This window comes from Mesoplodon mirus (genome assembly GCF_964341445.2).
Source record: "Mesoplodon mirus genome assembly, chromosome: 5".
NCBI lineage: Eukaryota > Metazoa > Chordata > Mammalia > Artiodactyla > Ziphiidae > Mesoplodon > Mesoplodon mirus.
The window spans coordinates 82,297,526-82,319,589 of NC_138980.1; the positions used below are offsets into that span (position 1 = coordinate 82,297,526).

At 36.3% G+C, this 22,064-nt stretch overlaps 1 protein-coding gene across 2 annotated transcripts in view; it reads left to right on the top strand.

Annotated features, from left to right (window-relative positions):
* CEP120 (centrosomal protein 120) overlaps nucleotides 1-22,064 on the top strand; it is a 79,151-nt gene that overhangs the window by 24,631 nt on the left and 32,456 nt on the right. The window contains exons 6-16 of one of the 2 annotated variants that reach the window (XM_082620949.1): nucleotides 3,129-3,326; nucleotides 4,983-5,210; nucleotides 6,182-6,398; nucleotides 7,856-8,033; nucleotides 11,131-11,280; nucleotides 12,033-12,215; nucleotides 14,035-14,131; nucleotides 14,236-14,388; nucleotides 14,950-15,039; nucleotides 18,910-19,002; nucleotides 20,065-20,226. In XM_082620949.1, coding sequence (XP_082477075.1) covers nucleotides 3,129-3,326; nucleotides 4,983-5,210; nucleotides 6,182-6,398; nucleotides 7,856-8,033; nucleotides 11,131-11,280; nucleotides 12,033-12,215; nucleotides 14,035-14,131; nucleotides 14,236-14,388; nucleotides 14,950-15,039; nucleotides 18,910-19,002; nucleotides 20,065-20,226 — 1,749 coding nt within the window. The remainder of the gene's footprint in view (nucleotides 1-3,128; nucleotides 3,327-4,982; nucleotides 5,211-6,181; nucleotides 6,399-7,855; nucleotides 8,034-11,130; nucleotides 11,281-12,032; nucleotides 12,216-14,034; nucleotides 14,132-14,235; nucleotides 14,389-14,949; nucleotides 15,040-18,909; nucleotides 19,003-20,064; nucleotides 20,227-22,064) is intronic. The other variant, XM_082620948.1, reaches the window with a different exon arrangement.

Sequence of the window (22,064 nt, forward strand, 5' to 3'; positions counted from 1 at the left end):
TCTAGTTGTGTCCTTTTCTTTTCTACCTAGAGAAGTTCCTTTAGGATTTGTTGTAAAGCTGGTTTGGTGGTGCTGAATTCTCTTAGCTTTTGCATGTCTGTAAAGTTTTTGATTTCTCTATCAAATCTGAACAAGAGCCCTGCTGGGTAGAATATTCTTGGTTGTAGGTTTTGCCCTTTCATCACTTGAAATACATTGTGCCACTCCCTTCTGGCCTGCAGAGTTTCTGCTGAAAAATCAGCTGATAACTTTATGGGGATTCCCTTGTATGTTATTTGTTGCTTTTAATATTTTCTCTTTGTCTTTAATTATTGTCAGTTTGATTAATGTCTGCATGTTCCTCCTTGGGTTTGTCCTGCCTGGGACTCTCTGCACATCTTGGATTTGGGTGACTATTTCTTTTCCCCTGTTAGGGAAGTTTTCAGTTATTATCTCTTCAAATATTTTCTCAGGTCCTTTCTCTCTTTTTCTGAGACCCCTATACAGTGAGTCCCCTACATACGAATGAGTTCTGTTCTGAGAGTGCGTTTGTAAGTCCTATTTGTTCATAAGTCCAATGAAGTTAGCCTAGGTACCCAACTAACACAATCAGCTGTATAGTACTGTACTGTAATAGGTTTATAGTACTTTTCACACAAATAATACATAAAAAACACAAAACATGAAGAAAACTTTTTTTTTTTTTTTTTGCGGTACTCAGGCCTCTCACTGCTGTGGCCTCTCCCGTCGCAGAGCACAGGCTCCGGACACGCAGGCCCAGCGGCCATGGCTCACGGGCCCAGCCGCTCTGTGGCATGTGGGATCCTCCCAGACCAGGGCACGAACCTGCGTCCCCTGCATCAGCAGGCAGACTCTCAACCACTGCGCCACCAGGGAAGCCCCGAAGAAAACATTTTTAATCTTACAGTATAGTACCTTGAAATGTATGGTAGTACAGTACAACAGCTGGCATACAGGGGCTGGCATCAAGTGAACAGGCAAGAAGAGTTACTGACTGGAGGAGGGAGAGGAGGTGGGAGATGGTAAATCTGAAGGACTATCAGCAATAGATGGAGGTTAAGCTGCAGTTTCACTCATACCTGACATTGATGGCACAGGTTCTGGTTCCTTGCTGGAACCAGATGCATGTTTGCATCTCTGGAAGTTCACAACTTGAAAGTTCGTATGTAAGGGACTTACTGCATTGTGAATGTTGGCGCTCTTAATGTTGTCCCAGAGGCCTCTGAGAGTGTCCTCACTTCTTTTCATTCTTTTTTCTTTATTCTGCTCTGTGGTTGTGATTTTCACCATTCTTTCTTCCAGGTCACTTATCTGTTCTTCTTCCTTGTTTATTCTGCTATTGATATCTACTAGTGTATTTTTCTTTTCAGTTATTTTATTGTTCATCTCTGTTAGTTTGTTCTTCAGATCTTCTAGCTCTTTGTTAAACATTTTTTGTGTCTTCTCAATCTGTGGTTCCATTCTTTTTCCAAGACCTTGGATCATCTTTCCTATCGTTACTCTGAATTCTTTTTTGTGTAGATTGCCTATCTCCACTTCACTTACTTGTTCTTTTGGGGTTTTATCTTGTTCCTTTGTCTGGGACATATTCCTCTGTCATGTCATTTTGTCTGTGTTTCTGTGATTGCGGTTTCCATTCTGCAGACTGCAGGGTTGTAATTCTTATGGCTTCTGCTCTCTGCCCCCTGATGGATGAGGCTGGTCTTAGTGGCTTGTGCAGGCTTCCTGGTGGGAAGGACTGGTTCCTACCTACTGGTGGGTGGACTTGGGTGTTGTCCCTCTGGTGTGCAGGGCCATGTCAAGGGGTGTGTTTATCAGGAAGTTGTGGGCTCAGGAAAGCTTTAAGCAGCCTGTCTGCTGATGGGTGGGGCTGTGTTGGTTGCTTGGCCTGAGGCATCCCAGTACTGGAGCCTACAGGCTGTTGGATGGGGCCAGGTCTTGGTGAGAAAATGGTGGCTTCTAGTAGGGCTCATGCCAATGGGTACTCCCCAGAAATACAACCACCAGTGTCTTTATCTCAGTAGTGAGCTACAGCCAACCCCTGCCTCTACAGGAGACCCTCCAACACCAGCAATTAGGTCTGGCCCAGGTTCTTATGAGGTCACTGCTCTTTCCCCTGGTTCCTGGTGCACACAAGAACTTGCGTGCACTCTCCAAGAGAGATGTTTCTGTTTCCCCTGGTCCTGTGGATTTCCTGCGATCAAATCCCTCTGGCCTTCAACTCCAGATGCCTTGCAGGCTCTGCCTCCCGATTCCAGACCCCCAGGCTGGGGATTGTGATATGGGGCTCAAAACTTTCATTCCAGTGGGTGAACCTCTGAGATATAATTATTTTGCAGTTTGTGGGTTGCCCACCCAGCAGGTATGGGATTTGACTTTATCATGATTGTGCCCCTCCTACCATCTCCTTGTGGCTTCTTGTTTGTCTTTGGATGTAGGATATCTTTTTTGGTAGGTTCCATTTTTTTTTTTTTTTTGTCGATGGTTGTTCAACAGTTAGTTGTGATTTTGGGTGTTTTCTTGAGATGAGGTGAGATCATGTCCTCCTCCGCCATCTTGTTCCACCCCCAGTAAACATTTCATTTGTGAAGGGCTCCATTTTCCCCCTGCAGCAGCTCCTTACAGTGGGCGGAAGACAGCCTTTTGTAACTTAATTTATAGGTCTCCAAGTTTTATAAGTGTAGCTACAAAGCTTTTTTTTTTCCCATCAAAAGAAATTATAGTAAATAGCTTGGATTAGGATTTCTTAAAAACCTTCTCTCATTTACGGAGAGGATGGTGGAGTAAGGATATGTGGAAATAAGGAAAGCTCAGTGTAAAATATTTGACCACTTTCTTCTAAAAGAACTTTTATGGAGTTTTCATTGACTAGTTGAATGAAACATAAGCTTTAAAACAACATTAATGTATAAAAATATTTTAGTCTCTGTGCTTGTGTAAGATAAACCTTTAAAAATTAAACTAGTGGTTTGGTAGTAATTTGGCAGAGATTTAGAAATTTTGAGTTACTAATTTAAGGCTTGAAATAAAAAAATAATTTTAGCAAATATTTTTGGAGTTTGTTAGACATCTTTAAGGATGTTTAGTGGTTTATTATGTAATAATTATTATTTTCCTTAAATATTTAGTTAATTCCATGTACCATGAAACTTCCAGAAAGACGGCCTGAGTTTTTCTTTTACTATTCTTTACTGGGAAATGATGTTACAAATGAACCCTTCAATGATTTGATCAACCCAGACTTTGAGCCAGAGAGAGCATCTGTTCGAATACGTAGCAGTATAGAAATTCTTCGTGTTTACCTGGCTCTTCAGTCTAAACTACAGGTAGGTATGGCAGAAAATTGTTTCCTATGAGATGATTTTTTAAGCATTAAAGAGGTACCCAAACTCTGTCTTATTTCTGAAGTGGATATCATCTTTCTGGCACATCTTTTAATTTTTTAGGAATTATCCTGACTTGTACAGTCACAGCATGACAGTTACTTCAGAATTTTAGGAGATATACCGCCTTACTTTGTTACTGTGGAAAGAGGTAGATCAGTTATCGGTCATTTATCATAAAAAGTTATACCTGGAGCTTAAAGCTGCGGGCAGGAGGCAGGTTTTATTATTGTTAGTGGAGATTAGCTGTCACCACACAGATCACACTCTAGATTTCAGAATTTATACACCTTATTGCTATTAAAATCAAAGAGATAAAACAACTTTCTAAAACCTGTTCTTCTATTTGGTAGTTTTGTAAACCAATTTTAAATTGGACTTCATTTAAAAGTGAACCTTACCTAGTCCAAAATTGCTTTTCTGTTTGTTATGATTAATCTTAATCAGACTGAAATGGGTGGTGAAGTAGGGTGGGGTAGTCATTTTTTTTTATAGTAAAGTGATCATTCATTAGACTTTGCTTGCGTTTTGAGTGGATAGTGAAAAGAGGCATTAAGAAATTTTAGTGGAACTAAATTTTAGAGGTGGTTCTGCTAAATGCAAGGTATTTAGAAAGTTGAAGCTTATATAAAATGAAATGCAGGAAAAAAGCACTTTGAATTTTATCTTATAAAATTCCTTACCAAAACTGTTGACTTATTTATTAGTTTGATTCTCATGGACAATTTAAGTCATAAAAATCCTTTCTCTCCAGCCCATTAAAAGTATCACACCTAATAACATTAGGACTGTTATAGGTCATTGCTGATAGTAGAATTTAAAGTATTTTTACTTAATGACTGCATATTGTTCATATGAATACTAGGTTTGCTGTGTGGCTTCAATGTAGTAAGGGAAAAGAATAGTTATGTGACACATATCTGGAGCAGACTTTTTTTTTTGGTCATTGCAAAAGGTGGTAATGTTGAAGTTTTGATTAGCTATCAGTGATTAATGGTACATTCCACCACCCCAGAGGTATTCTCTTTTACCTTTCACTGTTAAGCAGTCTGTTTTATATATAAAGTTTGAAAAGCAAGAAAAAAGAGAAAGAAATATTCATGGTGTTTTATGGATGAATAAAACAGAATTATTTGAGTTTCTTTAATTTCCAAATAGGGCTGGACCCACTCACTTATTTTTTAAGAACTGTGTTTAATGTTATAATGGAAATAGAAAAGATGCTTGATGTATTTGTTTTCTGTTTAAATTCATATATTCATGATATAATTTGCATATGTAAGATAGCATAGTACAATATTAAAGTAACCATAGCTCACCAAAGAGACAGAAAAGAGAACGTGATAACATAGGAGTGTACAGTACTGAAAGGAAAAATGAAAAGAATTAATAACTTTATTATTGAGTTCTGGGTAAATTTTGTGCTTTAGCAACAGTTTTTAACAATCATGTGTGAGTATCTTAGCCACTGCAGGTCAATAAGATAATCTGCATTCTGTTTTCCTTCTATGGATCATTTTATAACTTTTTGTTAAGTTTGTGTGTTTAGAATAAAGGAGAAAATATAAAGCCTGATGTTGATTTTCCCTGTCATATTAGATCCACCTCTGCTGTGGAGACCAGTCACTTGGAAGTACAGAAATACCCTTAACCGGACTACTGAAAAAGGGTAGTACAGAAATCAACCATCGCCCAGTCACAGTTGAAGGTGCTTTTACTCTTGACCCTCCAAACCGAGCCAAACAAAAGCTTGCACCTGTTCCTGTGGATCTAGCCCCCACTGTGGGAGTGTCTGTGGCTCTGCAGAGAGAAGGCTTAGATGCCCAGGCAAGTAGTGACCCTCCTTCCCCTCCTCTAGCTTCTTCGATGTAGTTCATGATTAGTCACAAAAGTTGAGCTTCAGAAGCATTACACCACATATGAAAGTATTTATTACTCTTAGGTAGTGGCCTTCATTATATGATAACCTCCTCTCCAAAAAGACCCTTCTGAAAAGTGCTATGGCTTCTGCCGCATTTCATAGGTGACACTGTCCAGAGCCCTTCAGTCCAGTCTTTTCATGTAGTGAAAACCATTCCCCACACCCCCAGCTCGTAGTCAGTAACTGTGGCAGAAGAGGGACTACGGTAGAAGAGAATATTTTTAGACCCAGTTTCCAGTAATTTGCGTTAATGGATCCTTTTTGGTTGACTCAGCCTTAGCTAAGATAAGGTTTTTGGCTCAGTGTTTTATAGTCCTCATACTGTCTGTAGGCAATAGAGACATTTATTTGAATATATATGTTTTTTGATTATATATAGCCCCAGAATCAACTTTAGTGTCATGTTCTTTTAAAGAACTGATTTTTATGTAGGCTGTGAACTGAAGTGAGAGTTTAAAAAGACATATATGCGTGTATTTTTAGAGGATAGTGGAGCAAAGGAAGAAAATCATACTAGACTTCTGGGTTTTTGGTTTTTTGTTTGTTTTTTAGTAATACAGACCTCTTTTGTATTGCTTTGGTAGGAATAACCATTCCCAAGGACATCTATGCCTGACTTCTTTTATTGAATATCCCTTCTTATGCATTAGGATGCATTTTGATACGGAGCTCTGGATATCATATTTCCTTCCTGTTCATCTTCCTTTTTCTGGTCCTAGATGCTATAAGAAAATTTGCAAATTATGAAGAGAAGTAGACTAGGAATATCCAAACTGGGAAAGGAAGCTAATATTTTTTAAAAACAACATCACGATTTTTGCTTAATTATGAAGGAAAGTTCTTTGCATATTATAGTTTATTTAAAAATTGTTTTTAGTCTTTAATTGAATTAAAGACCCAGAATGAACATGAGCCACACCATTCAAAGAAGACAGTTTTCACCCCCACAAAGGAGAAGACACACAGTGGGCCCAAGTCTCCACGCGTGTCCCCTGTTCCACCTCACAGTCAGTCACCTCCAACAAGAGACGACGCAACAGAAAGTGAAGTGGAAAGCTTACAGTATGATAAGGACACAAAACCCAATCCAAAGGGTAAGGTATTCTTTTCACAGATCTATCTTTTAGGTATAGATTTTTCAGCCATCTAATAAATGACTGTGCGAGTTTTCATGGGTGCTAAGTAAAAATTGAGTTTTTTAAAGAGTCAATGTAAAAAAAATAATCAGATTAAAGTAATTGCAATTTACTTAACTTCATAGTAGAATTTGCTAAAAGGTAAGATAATTTTTCATTTATTTTCATACTAGAAATAGTAGCTTATTCAAAAGAAATTAAAGAATATAGTTCTTTCGAATAGATTATTAGCAAACTCTTCAGTATCTCAATTTCACTGGAATTTTAGAGAAAAGAGATACTAACTGCCTCTTATAGTAAACTCAAAATAATCATTTTTGATCCTAAAGTTGAGACAGTCTGAGAATGCATATTTATCTTGTCTTATAAAATTTTTCCATCTGTTATGTAAGAATCTACAGTTAAATTTAGTAGTATAAGTTGTAAGAGCAGTGGTGGATTAGGAGTTAGAAGTTTGGGTGCAAGTTATAGGTCTGTCACTGAGTAGCCCTAGGACTTGGGCCATTCATTAAACACCTCTGGTGTATAATAGGATTGGACTAGATACCTCTGTCTTTTCAAGTTTTAGTGTTTTTGTTTGTTTTTAATTTTTGTTGGAGTAGAGTTGATTTACAAAGGTGTGTTAGTTTCAGGTGTACAGCAAAGTGAATCAGTTATTCATATACATATATCCACTCTTTTTTAGAGTCTTTTCCCATACAGGCCATAACATAGTATTGAGTAGAGTTCCCTGTGCTTTACAGTAGGTCCTTATTAGTTATCTATTTTATATATAGTAGTGTGTCTATGTCAATCCCAATCTCCCAGTTTATCCCTTCCCCTCCCCTTTCCCCCTTGGTGACCATAAGTTTGTTTTCTACATCTGTGACTGTATTTCTGTTTTGTAAATAAATTCATTTGTACAATTCTTTTAGATTCCACATACAAGCAATATCATATGATATTTGTCTTTCTCTGTCAAGTTTTAGTTTTTTGTTAGACATAGTCTAACAAACTACTTTTTAAACCCTAACCAAACTACTTTTTAAAAAGTGATGTAATTATATCTGCAATAAGTCTCAAATACAACCGTTCAAATACTAAGCTATATTCACCTGTCTCTTAGAAATATTAGTGCCTGCCAGGCTGCTATCATACATTACTGCATCGGTACTGTATGCTTTTGTGTTTTGCAATATATGTTGAGAGTGAGAGTAAGCTCTTTTTTTTGCACAGTTCTATAATGGGAATTAAAGCCTACATAATATTGGACAAGTCACTTTAAGAAGTTTATGCCTCAATTCATATGTTTATAAAATCAGATAGTCAAGTCTTTGCTTGAAGGTAAATGAGATGATATCTTTAAATTATCTGAATAACTTAAGAGAAATTGTTAGCAAATAGAATTTTTTTTTTAATTTTTATGTTCATTTTAGCTGTCGGTTCTTCTGAACCAGCTTTACTGGCCCAGCCAGTGACTACATCCATTGCTTCAGGAACAGCTTCAGGACAGAAAATTGCTGTTCCTGCAACATCACATCATTTTTGCTTTTCAATAGACTTAAGGAGTATCCGTGATTTGGAAGTTGGTTTTCCAGTCAACTGTATATTAAGGTATGATTTGATTTTGTTTCAAAATATTTTCTGAGGAGAAATGCCTTTCCTCTGTTTGGGGTTTGCAGAGGAGAAATGTCACCAAAGAAGTTATGACATTTGTTAAATCAGTGGACTAAAAGGATGTAAGGCTATTATGTCCTAATGACTTTGAACTTAATCAAAGGTGGCATTGGTAGTATGAGAGGTAACAGTCTTGCTAATAATTGTAGGTATTGATAATAATTTGTTAATGTTCCTTTTTAAAATATAGTGACTCTTGAACTTAAAGTGTATTGTTTCCAGAAAAGGTGCCATAGGTCAAAATAATGGGAGTATAGTATCTGATTTTTCTATAAAACTGTGTTATAATGGGAGGTTATAGTCTTAATATCTACCTTTTATACCTATGAATCTAAAGACCATACCTAATGAACTGGAAGTGTCCACACTGTTCAATTTAGCTAATTGAAATATATGTTTCAGTCAGTTAAATGGCTTTTACATAATGGCTTGTTTTTTTGTTTTTTTTAATTATTTATTTTGGGCTGCGTTGGGTCTTCGTTGCTGAGCTTGGGCTTTCTCTAGTGGCAAGCAGGGGCTACTCTTTGTTGCGGTGCATGGGCTTCTCATTGTGGTGGCTTCTCTTGTTGTGGAGCACAGGCTCTAGGTGTGCGGGCTTCAGTAGTTGTGGCATGAGGGGTCCAGTAGTTGTGGCTCGCGGGCTCTAGCACAGGCTCAGTAGTTGTGGCACATGGGCTTAGTTGCTCCACGGCATGTGGTATCTTCCTGGACCAGGGATCGAACCCATGTCCCATGCATTGGCAGGCGGGAAGTCCAGGACCAGGGAAGTCCCCATAATGGCTTGTTTTTAATAATATTACATTTCCATAGACCTTTGTGGCTAATATATATATAAAATGTAATATAATTATGTGTTTTAGTTCGGAGTCTTTAGGTCCTCATAAATTACTTTGGAATAAGCATTAGCATTTGTAATAAAATTTTTGGTCTTTATGTGATTAAAATGAGAAAATCAGAAAATCTTTCCATCATCTTGGATTGCCATTCCCAGGAATGTCAGCAACTTCTCATTGCTTCCTGCTGTTATTTGAGGCATGTCTGCCTTTCAAATGCATAAATCAACTCCTACTTGTATCTAATTTTTCAGTTGTTTGATTCCTTATCAAGTTGTTTCCAAAGTCCTCTGAGCTTTGGTGTGAATAATGGACCGAATCAAAGGGACCCAGCACTGAGTTCACACAGTGAAGTCATAGAATGGAAGTCTGTCCTCACAACTTAAGTTCTGCATTTTACCTCATGTTAGAGGCTGAGAATCATGACTAAAATGTTGTTTTTTTTAAAAATTGAAAGCCAGGAAAAAGTTTTCTGCTGTAGACATAGCTTTTCTCACAGGGTTTATATAACAAAGAACTGTTCCTTTTTCTCTCCTGCTGCTACTGGGGAAACTGATCTTAGGACACTTAGAGATGATGTTGGCCAGAAGCACAGGGATGATCTGAGATTGTATGCTGTGAGGGAGGAGCCTTGAACAAGCCCAGTTAGAAAGCACATATTAGTTTTTGTGTTTCCTGCTTGCCATAGGGCCATTTGTTTAATCATTAAGTGCCTACATTATGCCAACAGTTTGTCCGGTATTAGGGCATGGGGCATATAAACAAAGAGCTCAATCTAGTGAAGAAGACAGAGTCAGAAATACGTCAGTACATGAGGGAGGCTACTAGTTCACTTGACAAAGAAAAGGGAAAGAATATACTACCCTGAGGAAACAGGTATGATCCACTTAATACTCTATAGAAATCACTTGAGGACTACTGCTTCTGTCTTTGATTCATTTTAAAGCTTTTTTTTTTAATGTTGGGCATTTTATGTTTGATAGATTTTATGTTATCATGCTCTGCGTTGATATGAAATTGTAGTGTACAATTGTCTAATGGAATTTGTGAGATAACTGATACTAGAAAAAGTTTAATGTGTTTGCTTTTTTTTTCCGCCTTTTAAATCACTACATCTGTAGTAGGGGGTTAAATTTCTAGGGGATGAGCTCTCTGAGATGACGTAAATTCAGTTTATGTAATTGTGTAGGAATTGAGTTTATGAGCAGGATTATTCTTGTAGGAAAAGCAATTTCTACTAGTAGAGTTTAAAGTCTAGTTTTATTAATGAATAACAAATTATAAAATGAAATTTAAGTGAGCATTACAATATCTCTATTTGGCTTTACGTACAAAATAAGTTCAGCAATAGTCAGACATTCTTCTATTTAATCTGGTGTGACTTTTATGATGAAAGAAAGAAATAGTGTTATGTCACTCTTTGATTCATCTGTAGTACATTTGAGTTGCTTTCATGCTTGATTCTCAGTTCAGAGACAAAATACTATGAATGCATCCTTTTGGAGTTGACTAAGGGTTTTTTTAGCTTGTACAAAATCAGGACATTATTATATAAAGAAAAATAGGTTTAGAAATTAAATTTAGCAAGCATTTCTTGACAGTTTACTATATGATGGAAACTGTTCTGGGAGCACAAAGATGAAAAAGATAAGACCCATGCCCTCAGGAACTCTTCCTCCCCCCCACATTTTAGTATTTATTTTTTTTATAAAAATATTTTTGACATATAACATTGTATGAATGTAATGTGTACATGTTAATTTGCTACATTTATATACCTCAGGGAGCTCTTAACAGATGGCAGCTCTGTCTTTGTTTAGTGGAGTCATTTTCACTTCTGAATCTTTGTCTTATTTGAAGTGTATCAAAGTGACTGTCTCTTTCTTATTTGGTGTATTGCCTTAAAAATACCAGTGTATACTCCTCCTTCCCCACAGGATCATTGGAAGATTACTTGTAAAGGAACTTTGGAAACCAGTGCTGTGCAAATAATGCATTTTCTCTATAATTTCTGTGATTTTTATATCAACACTGAAAATATTTGTATAATTTTAAAGTTGGTGATAGGAGTAAAACCATAATGTATTTGTACCATTTATCTATGAAAAAATTTTTATTTAATACTCACTTTACACTTTTTTTTTAAACAGACTATAAATCCCATTTGTAAACTATAGGATTTTGTTTTTCTTAAATTCTAGGTACTCATATCCTTTCTTCGGAAGTGCAGCTCCTATTATGACTAATCCTCCTATAGAAGTTCGGAAAAACATGGAAGTTTTTCTTCCCCAATCTTACTGCGCATTTGATTTTGCAACTATGCCTCATCAGCTGCAGGATACCTTCCTAAGGTAATGTATACATGGTGTGTATGATATTTTCTCAAATCAACTCTTGAAAATTTGTATCATATGAACAAGAGGAATTCCTGTATTTTTACATCCATAGCTGCTTATGCATTTGCGAATCTAGAAACAAATTTAAAATCTGTGACACTTGTGGTTCCACTATAAAGTTTTATGTGGTTACGAGGGCTCTTTTTAGATTTTCATATCTTGTTTGCCTGAGTTGGGATATTAGAACTTTCTTAAAATAATATATGAATAATGAAGGAACTTTGAAAAGTAATCTTGCTTTTTCCTAATATAATATGTGACGATAAATAAACTGTTTAGTTTTTATTATTGATTCACTTAATGACTGTAATGCATTATTTGCTTTTTCTGTTTTTTCATCTATATAAAATGGAAATGTTGATCCAGCTATCTGAAATGGATTTGTGACGAAAAATGAGATCTGTCTTTTTACTTTATCAGAGTATCACAATTTGAAAAGAATTTTAAAAGAAAGAATGAAGAGTAACTAAACGTTATGTAACCATTTGTGGGAATAGTAGTGTTCGGAAGGGTTTTCTTCATTGCACAGGAAGAGGTGTAAAAAAAATGTAATAGTATTTTCTGTTTGTTACCTGTGGAATTGAGCCTTTACATTCCAGGTAGCAAAAACATCTTTGGCTACATTAAAGGAATTCAAAAATTTTAGTCCAGAAAAGCCTTAGTTCAGAGTTGATAGGTATGAACATATGTTTCTCTTTTCCTTTTAGGATTCCATTGCTGGTTGAACTATGGCACAAGGATAAAATGAGTAAAGATTTACTTCTGGGAATTGCCAGAATCCAACTTTCTAACATCTTGTCTTCAGAAAAAACTCGCTTTTTAGGTTCTAATGGTGAACAGTGTTGGCGACAAACTTTCAGTGAAAGCGTGCCTATTATAGCAGCACAAGGGTAATGCATTTCCTAGAGCTGGTCTTAGCTTTGCTTTTTATTCTGTTTAGCTAGCTACAACCTTATCCTTTCATGTCATTTTTTTTTCTGATCTTTTTTCTTTGACCTATGGGGGTTATATCCCAGTTTGCTCTTTAGCTTTCTGATACCTACTATATCCTCACAGAGTGAATCTGTGCTACCATAATACTGTAATACTTAGAGTGTTGAGTGTGTATTTCTCTCTACTCTCTTTAGACTGATAATTTTAAGTTCAGGATCAGTTTGTTTTTTTGTGTGTTTTTTTTTTAGCTTAGTAACTCAGGGTCAAATTTATAATGTATTTTTACATTATTTTGAATTTTTCTACTTGAAAAATATTTAAACTTTTGCCTCAAATATAGTTGGAGTATGTTGCAAATGTTCGACACTTTAGAAAAATGAATATTCTTTTTTTGCCCTGAAATTCACTGCCACAGTGAAAAACTTGAGTTCACATATTTTACACAAAATTATTCAACAAATGTTATCTTTTTATATTTAACAATAGAAATTTAAATTGACTTTAACCTTACATATCACATGCCTTTATTTTTAAAGCATAGTAAGAATGTAGAAGAAAATCAGGCCCAGTAAAAAGCTGAGATGTAGAAGTATTATTGGAATTTCTTCCCTTACTTTTCCTCATCCATGCCACTTCCAGAGAGTGAAGGGTTTAGTAAACCTTTATTCACTTGGAGATCTGGGAACAGGTTTTTAGAGAATCAGTTATTCTGGTTAACTGAAAATTCTTTTAAAAATCAGCATTCTTTTCTCTTATTGTAAGTAGAATATAATGAAAATAATCATTACTTGTTGGAAGTTATTTTAATGCTGATTGCTTTGAATAACTTTTATCGCCCTGCTCTGTAGACAGACGTTTTAAGAGATTTACCTAAGTGAAAACTTCAGAGATGATAGCACTTCATTTTATTTTATTCATTTCTTCTGAAATCTGAGATTAGAAGAAGAAAATGTAAAAGTTGATTAAGAGTTCTAATCGTGTGGGATCCATTCATTAAAGTTTTGTTTGATTTAAACAAAGCCACATTTTTTTGTTGCCAGAATTTTATTTTCCTCTAACATTTTGTCCTTTTATTTAATGGTAAATGCTGCATTCAGGTTCTGTGATACAGAAAGGTATTCGTTATAATAAAAATAACATAATTATCCCACTTCTAGGATTTAATCCTGAAGCAGTGCTCATATCCAGTAAAAGATTTATGAACAAGGCTGTTCATTCCAGGAAAAGTAGAAAAAGAGTCCAGAATAATCTATATATAATTGGGTAGGGGAATTGTTAAGTTTTTAAAATTTTACTACATAAATTCATTAGTGTGTTTTACAGGCATTAAAAATTATATTTTTTAATGTTTGTTATTACACAGGAGGAAAATGCAGGAGGATAAATGGGGAAAAAAAGGACAAAACTATGATTTTAATGTGCATGACTACATGTGTACCTACATATCTAAAAAAGAGGAAGGAAATGAATTTTAGCAGTGATTATTTGTGGGCAGTGAGATGTAAAATTTCCTCTTTTATACTGTTCAGTTTTTTCAAATCTGTAACTGTTGTAGGTCATTTTGTAGTGAATGTAAGTATGTACTTAATACTGTGTTTGTGATCATATAATATCACATATATAGGTCTTGAAGTCTGCAGAAGCTGCTGCACTTTGAGCAGCAAGTGTCAGGTGCAAGACATGCTGTCTACTCAGTGCTCTAGCATTGGGGAAGTAAAAGGAAATAATATAAAAGTGTTTCCATGAGTTTTAAAATATTTCTGATTTCATTTGTAGGTCAAATAACAGGATAGTAGATCTTTCTTACACAGTGACTTTAGAAGATTATGGACTAGTGAAAATGCGTGAGATTTTTGTGTCTGATTCATCTCAGGTATATGTCATTGAATCTTATGAAATTATTCTTTAAAACAGACCTAATGTGTATATATGCATGAGTGTGTTTGTTTCAGTATGCTTCTTTCATTCATATCTTAGGGTTTATCTGCTGTACAACAAAAGCCATCTTCTGTTCCTCCAGCACCTTGTCCTTCAGAAATCCAGACAGAGCCTCGTGAAACCTTAGAGTACAAAGCAGCACTTGAGCTAGAAATGTGGAAAGAGATGCAGGAAGACATTTTTGAAAATCAGGTTACTTTTTAAATGTTACTTAAAAATTTTTTTTTGTCTATTTAGTATATTTTCCCTTCTCCATAGTAGGCTTTTCTCTCTTTTCCATGGGTACTCTGTCTAGTCCCTTTGAATTCAAGAATGGCTTACTCTTTAAAAAAATGAAGAATTAAAAAATACTCAAAATGTGACAGCTTCACAGAAGCCACTCAGAAAGGTTTCTCCTAAACTTTCTCCATGATTTGTGGGCAAAATTAGCACTGAAGGTTAGAATTCAGAGGTTAAGGACTTGAAGGTTTCTTTTAATATCAAGATCTCATTTAGCATACCCTCCTGGAAGCTGGAATCATCAGTTGTTAAACAAGAGAGGTAGAAAACAGCTATTAACTTTATACTGTCCTGAATTATACTCATATGGGTATTACTCACCTCAGGCATCCTCTGTTTTGTTTTAAATAAAATGGAATGTCTGAAAGAAATATATCAGTGATCAGTATTAATTTTTTAACTGAAAACAGCTGGTTTATTTATTTGAAATATTTAGGGTTTCTCTTTTTTACTTTATTTTTCTTCCTTTGGCAGCTAAAGCAGAAAGAACTGGCTCATATGCAAGCTCTTGCAGAGGAATGGAAGAAAAGGGACCGAGAGAGGGAATCACTAGTAAAGAAAAAGGTAATGACTTTTATAAAACTTGAAGGAGGAAAGAGAATATTAATGATAGTATCTTCTATATACATTAAAGAAAATCTCTGGAAGGAATAACTAATTATAGTGGTTATATATTGGCCTGGATAAAGTGAATGAATGGGTCAGGGATAGGAAGAAGGGTTTTCACTGTAAGTTGTTTTGTACTCCTTAGATTTTGAACCCTGCAAATGTGTTACCTGTTCAAAAAGTGAATAACTATAGAAAGTGAATACTTTAGAGAAGAAGCCTATCTCTGTATTTAAAAAGAAAATAGAACATTTAAGTTTATATAAATATTACATTATAATCTATTAGTTAATAAAAAGGACCAAAAACTCTTAAGCTGTTTTAAAAGATTGAATCATGAAATGTTATAAATTACATCTTTTAAAATGATAAATGTGAGACCATCTGATCTTATTCCAGAAAGCCAAAATTTAATATTTATCTATTTATACTCAAGGTATTGAGTAAAACAACCCTGAAAATTAGACTTGTCTCAAATATTCCAAATTCAAGTCTGTAAAAATACTCTCATATTAGTGGTTAATGAAATGGCTATAAATGGGAGAAGACAGTGGCAGGGTAGTTTGCTACACTAGATCAAGAGACAGGACAGGGTATGGACTAGAAAATTCTTTAAAGTTTTTTCAGGTCTCTGACTTTCGGCCATTTATATTTAATTATTGACGTGCTTGGGTTTAAATCTACTATCTTGCTCTTGGTTTTCAATTTGTCCCATACATTCTTTGTTTTCTCTGTTTTCCTGCTTTCTTTTGCATTCATTGAATTTTTCTTTTTTTTATGATTCCATTTTATTTCTACGGTTGCCTTATTAGCAATATCTTTTTTTTTTTTTAGTGATTGCTGTAGGGCTTATGGTATGCATCTTTAACTTATCACAGTAAGCCTTCAGATGATACAGCACATTTAGCTTTTAAGACAAGTTAATCTTTGAGCCATTTTTTAATGTGACTAATGAGTTTTTCATTGTTGATGCTTATATGTAAAAGCAAAATATATGATGAAAGTAACACAAAGTATGGAAGTGAGGAAATGGACAAACGCTGTTGTAAAGTTCTCATACTATTTTACCAGTTTAAGCAGTCACAATCTCTTTCCTAGATAACTACATTTACTTCTTTATTTTATTTTTATTTTATTTATATATATTTTTATTATTATTATTTTCAGCCGCACCGTGCGGCATGTGGGATCTTCCCCGCCAGGGATCGAACCTGTGCCCCTTGCATTGGGACTGCGGAGTCTCTGCGTTTACTTCTTAACTTGGTATCCTGTCCTCCATTACTGACCCCTGTAGCTTGCGATATCAGCCAAGAGTAGAGGAAGTCAGATTATGTACTCTTCCTCCTTAAAACACATCATACTCCTCATCACATTTAGAATAAAACTCAAAGTTCTTACCAGGACCTACAAGGCCTTTTGTGATCTGTCCCCTCGCTTCCTCTGTGACCTCATCTTCTGTCAGCCTTCTGTTCACACAGTCTGTTCTAACCATCTTGGCCTCTGTGTATTTCCTCAAACATGCTAAGCCACCTCTCTCCTTAGGATCTGTAGACTGCTTTTCTTTCAGAGATACTTTCTGGTTTCTGCTCAGAGTAATGTGAGCAAGGCCTTCTGTGACCACTGTATCCAAAATACTGCTCTCTTCCCCTGCCCCCAGACACTAACTGTCCCCTCATTCTGCTTTATTTTCTTCATAGCATTTACCTACTATTACATTAAATATCCACTTCTTTGTTTATAGTTTGTCTTCCCTCAGAGTATAGATTCCACATTACTTTGTTTTGCCCAGCATCTGCTACGTATACAATAAATATTTGTTTAAATTAAAAGGCTAGGGCTTCCCTGGTGGTGCAGTGGTTGAGAGTCCGCCTGCTGATGCAGGGGACACGGGTTCGTGCCCCAGCCCGGGAAGATCCCACATGTCGCAGAGCGGCTGGGCCCATGAGCCATGGCCACTGAGCCTGTGCGTCCGGAGCCTGTACTCTGCAACGGGGGAGACCACAACAGTGAGAGGGCTGTGTATGGCAAAAAAAAAAAAAAAAAGGGATAATGAATGATTTCAGGTGTTATACAGTTTTGAGTTTGAGATTTATGGGGACTATTGGCATGTTCAGCAGGTATTTGGATTTACAGGTCTGCAACTCTGGAGGCGGGGGTTGACTTTGCAATATAAATTTGGGAGTTCTTCGTATCTGTGATATTACGTAGATAAGACTTTTGGGTTGCCAGAGGACGAACATATGGTTTGAATACTTCCTCCCCATCCTGTTTACCTGTCTTTCTATAAGGCTTTTTTACATGTGGCACTCAGAATTTGACACACTTATATTAGTGATTTGGTTAAGAATTTAAAGGTGAACCAAAAATCAGTGGTAGAGTTAACAGAACTAATAAATAAATGATCTTGCTTGGTTGGTATGTTGGGCTAAATCATCAAAATAAAGTTTAATAAAGAAAAATGTCAAATTTTGTAGTCAGAGTGAAACATTCACTTGGACAACGGGTGTAGTTATTCCAAGTTTAAAAACAAAGACCTTGGGGATTTTCTTTGACATAACAAACAGTGTGACTAGGATCCTCGGGTAGCAAATGCAGTTTTAGATGGAGTTAAAATTAGGAGACATTTGTTGACCTGTCTTTGGCAGTGCACATTCTTTAGTATCTGAACTAGTGAGATCACATCTGGGTACCGTTGCGGAGCACAGGCTCCGGACGCGCAGGCTCAGCGGCCATGGCTCACGGGCCCAGCCGCTCCGCGGCATGTGGGATCTTCCCAGACCGGGGCACGAACCTGTGTCCCCTGCATCGGCAGGCGGACTCTCAACCACTGCGCCACCAGGGAAGCCCCCTGGGTACCATATTTTTGAAAGGACTTAGTTTAGAATGTAGACTCCAGATTAAATCCAGGATATTAGAGGGTGTGGAAACAACAACATGTGAATAATAGTTGACCCTTGTGCTTATCTCGGAGAAAAAAAGACTAGGAGGATGTATGATGGCTATCACTGGAGTCAAATATGTGAAGATACTTTTTTTTTTTTTCTTCCCAGGGGATAGAAACAGGATTAAAGGGTGGGCTTCTAAGGAGCACCAAACCCAGGCTTGTAAAGAGAAAATCAGGTTGGGGCCTGGGACCTGGAGACTCGTTGGTGAGGAGGACAGAAAATTTGGTTCAGAAAGTCCTAGTAAATATGATCAGTCTGAACTAAAAGATAGAAAACCATGAGAGAGGATGCTGTACAGGTCAGGCAGGTAGACCTCTTATCCTTAATGGGACTCACATCCTTAAAGACAGAGCAGAGCTTGTACAAATTGGGGTACTAAGCTAAGGTCCCAAGCAGGAACTGTAACTTCAGAAGCAATTAAGAACTCAGTTATTTAAACTGTAATAAAGGACTAGATCTCAACAATAGGAGGACTGGCTTGAAACTGATTGGTGATAGCTGGCCTATCACCAGTATTAGCTCCAGAGAAAGAGCATAAGTGACTAAGAGGGCTTCAGAAAAATACTGGTATATTGAGCAAGGCAGATTTTTAAGGAGCTAGGTTTTTACGAAAACACAAGATTTTACTGGCAGTCTAACTTACCACCCAGTGGGAGAAGGGCTTCCTCAGGAGAGACTGAATAGTATTAGAGATACCCAAGCAGAAGCTAGATTGGCTTCCTTCCTTAGAGTATAGTGGAAAGAATTTCTGCTTTGAATTGGTATATGTAATTCATGATTTTCCTAGTCTCAGATCCTGTTTCAGTAAAATCATAATATATGCATTTTTGAATTTGTGTTTTGAATTTGGGGAAAAGATAAGGTAACTTTTATTATATTTTAGGTCGCTGAATATACTATTCTTGAAGGAAAACTTCAAAAAACCCTAGTTGACTTGGAGAAGCGAGAGCAGCAGCTGGCCATTGCAGAATCAGAGGTACTGTATTTCATCTATCATGTCTTTATTTCACAGAATCCATATATTAAGTGCATACCATTCATTTGTTTTTCCTTTGTACTGTATAAAGTATATTTCATGGAAATAGTCTTTCAGACCTAATGGAGAAAACTGCTATTCAACTAGGTGAAGCATGTTTTATATGTTAGAAGGTGAGGAATTAGGTAGAAAACTGTTTGTTATTTGAAATGGTTAACTATTATTCAGTCAGCTTTGGCTGACTTCTGTAATAGTGGAGATTTTTGGTTACCTTTGCAATTACGTGGAAGGAATGGATAGTTGCACTACCTAGAGAAAAGAGAAAATGTAGTGTAGGCTCAGGGACCTAGAATCATGATTTTGTATTTCACTAAGAAGGGAATATACCTGCTTCTTGCCTATTGAAGATTAGATCCCAAGAAAGGATAAACTTACGTTAGTACCATGCCTAGTTAGCATTTTTGTTAGGTCTTATTAAATTGTACCCTAACTACTTTTTTAAATTACCATAAAGTTCACCTCAAATTATTAGAATTTCTTCCTTGTGAAATTTATATGCCCCTTCCTTACCCAAATGTTTCTTAACATTTTCTCAGCATATCACCCTAGCCTTATCTTTACACATTTTTGGCAATTTCTAAATTGATTTAGATTGTTAAACCTAAACATAATGTGTATTTGTTCCTAATACTAACGCTTTGTTATCTTTTATGTGATTAGGTAAAAAATAAGTTCCTAAAGATGTAAAGAAACTTGGGCATATTTGCTTACATAATAAAATGGGTTTATTCAAATAGGGGTTTTAAGCATTTAGGGCCTTTTCAATTGAATTTATGCATCATATATGGATTTGGGGGTATACTTTGTATTTAGGAGTAAATGATGATTGAAAATTTATAATTTCAATACACTTAAACATTAACTCTCTAATACCTGAAAATGATATAAAAATCACTTCATAAAATATTCTGAACATTTGACCATATATAAGGATAATAGAATATTGACTAGTATAATGCAGCTAGTAATAGGTCAGCCTCTTAAAGATGTACCTGTTTTAAGCTTCAGAGAGAAAGAAGGGAACTGAAATCAGAACGTGAACGGAACCTGCAAGAACTCCAGGACTCCATCCGTAGGGCCAAAGAAGATTGTGTTCACCAAGTAGAACTAGAAAGGTTGAAGATGAAGCAACTAGAAGAGGATAAACACCGACTTCAGCAACAGGTTGGATGAAAATACCTGTCATCTCTTTAAACTTAGAGTTTATTTGCATTCTAGAAATAATAGAAATCGTTCACTAAGGAGTTATAAAAATTCCCAGTAATTTGGAATATTAATCACATTTACTACACTGAGATTCAAATGTAAGTTGGATCTTCTTTTCCTGAAAGCTGAGGACTATATTGGAATAATCTTGCTTCCCTTATAATTATTTGTATGAGATTGTGCTATATTTTAGTTAACTCTCATCTTAAAATTTTTTGCTCCTTTGAGCAAATGTAGATACTCTTCATATATCACTGCACCAAGTTCAGTTAAGAACCAAATTTCATGAGAGAATTGTCTGTGCTCCTTTCCATTTTCTCACCTCTCAACCCATCCGCCTCAGCTTTCCATCCCCATTGCCCCAGCCAGCCAGTTGTCAGAGAAGCCACCAGTGGCTCAGTCACTATATTCAGTGGGCGTTTTTCATTTCTCATCTTACTCAAACTTATTGACAGCATCAACACTATTGTTCTTGTTATATATTCTCTTCTCTCAACTTCTATAACACCACTCTTCTTGTTTTTCTCTACTTTTCTGGCCATGCCTCAGGTCTGTTGCAGGTTTATTTTCCTTTATCTAGCCATTAAATGTTGGACTTCCTCCAAGCTCCAGACTTAACACTCTGCTAAACAACCTTATTCGTGCCTGTGGTTTCAGAGACAATCTGTATCTCTGGGACTTGTGCATTTATATCTCAAACCTTTCCTTTGCACTCTCAACCCTTTATCTCATTGCCTTTTAGACATCTCTACTTGGGTGTCTTAAAGGCATTTAAAACCCACCATGATCCTCCTATCCATACTTGACCTTGCTGTAAGTATTCTTTACGTCAGTAATGGACCCCTGTAACCTGTTCTTCCTGTCGCAGCCTGAGTGATATTTTTGAAATTTGGAATCAAGACACCCTCCTCTAAAACTGTTCAGGGTTGTCTTAATGCTCATAGAATAAAGATCAGAATTATTACCTTGCCCTACCAGCCTTTGCATAGTTTGGACCCAGCCTACCTCTCTCACCTCATCTCCCACTCTTTCACCTTTTCTGTGTGCTCTCCAGCCACACTCGTCCTCTTCAGGTCCTCAGGCATACCATGCATGCTTCACCCTTAGGATCTTTGTGTGTGCTGCTTTTTCTTGGCCTAGTGAACTATACTAATCCCTCAGTTTCCAGCTGAGGCATCACTTTCCCAGAGAAATCTTCCCTGACCCCTGCTGTCCAAGTCTAGGTCAAGTTTTTGTTATATGTTTTCTTGGGGTATTATTCTCTTATTCTATTTCTTTATGATATGTTATAGCAGTTTGTCTTTATTTTCATTAGTGTGATAATTTGATCAGTGTCAGATTATTAGTTCCATAAAACTGTTTTGGTTTCTGTCTGTATGCCTGGAGCCCAGCCAGTCTTCAGCACGTAATAGGGGCTTAATAAATATTTGCTGGAAAAAGGAAGGCTCAGGCTGTTAAAAATGAAGCTTATCTGTCTTGAAACATTTCAGTGTAGATTAGATATGTATGATGAATGCCTCTGAAGTCTTTAGTAAATCCTGGCATGAAGAATAGTTTCCATAGCAGTTCAGGGTCAGTTAAGATCATATTATTTAGGTGGTTATAAATACAATTTTGATTGTAATTGTGGTGGTCTCACGTAAATTTATGAAAGATAAAGTTGTAAAAGTGGGCAATTGTGATGGGATTCGCCAGTAATGCTTCTCTTCTACCACTTATCAGGGAGATTCAGCCATCTAGAACAAAGACTTCTAACATGTATTAGAATCACCGGGAGAGCTCATGAAAAAATCCAC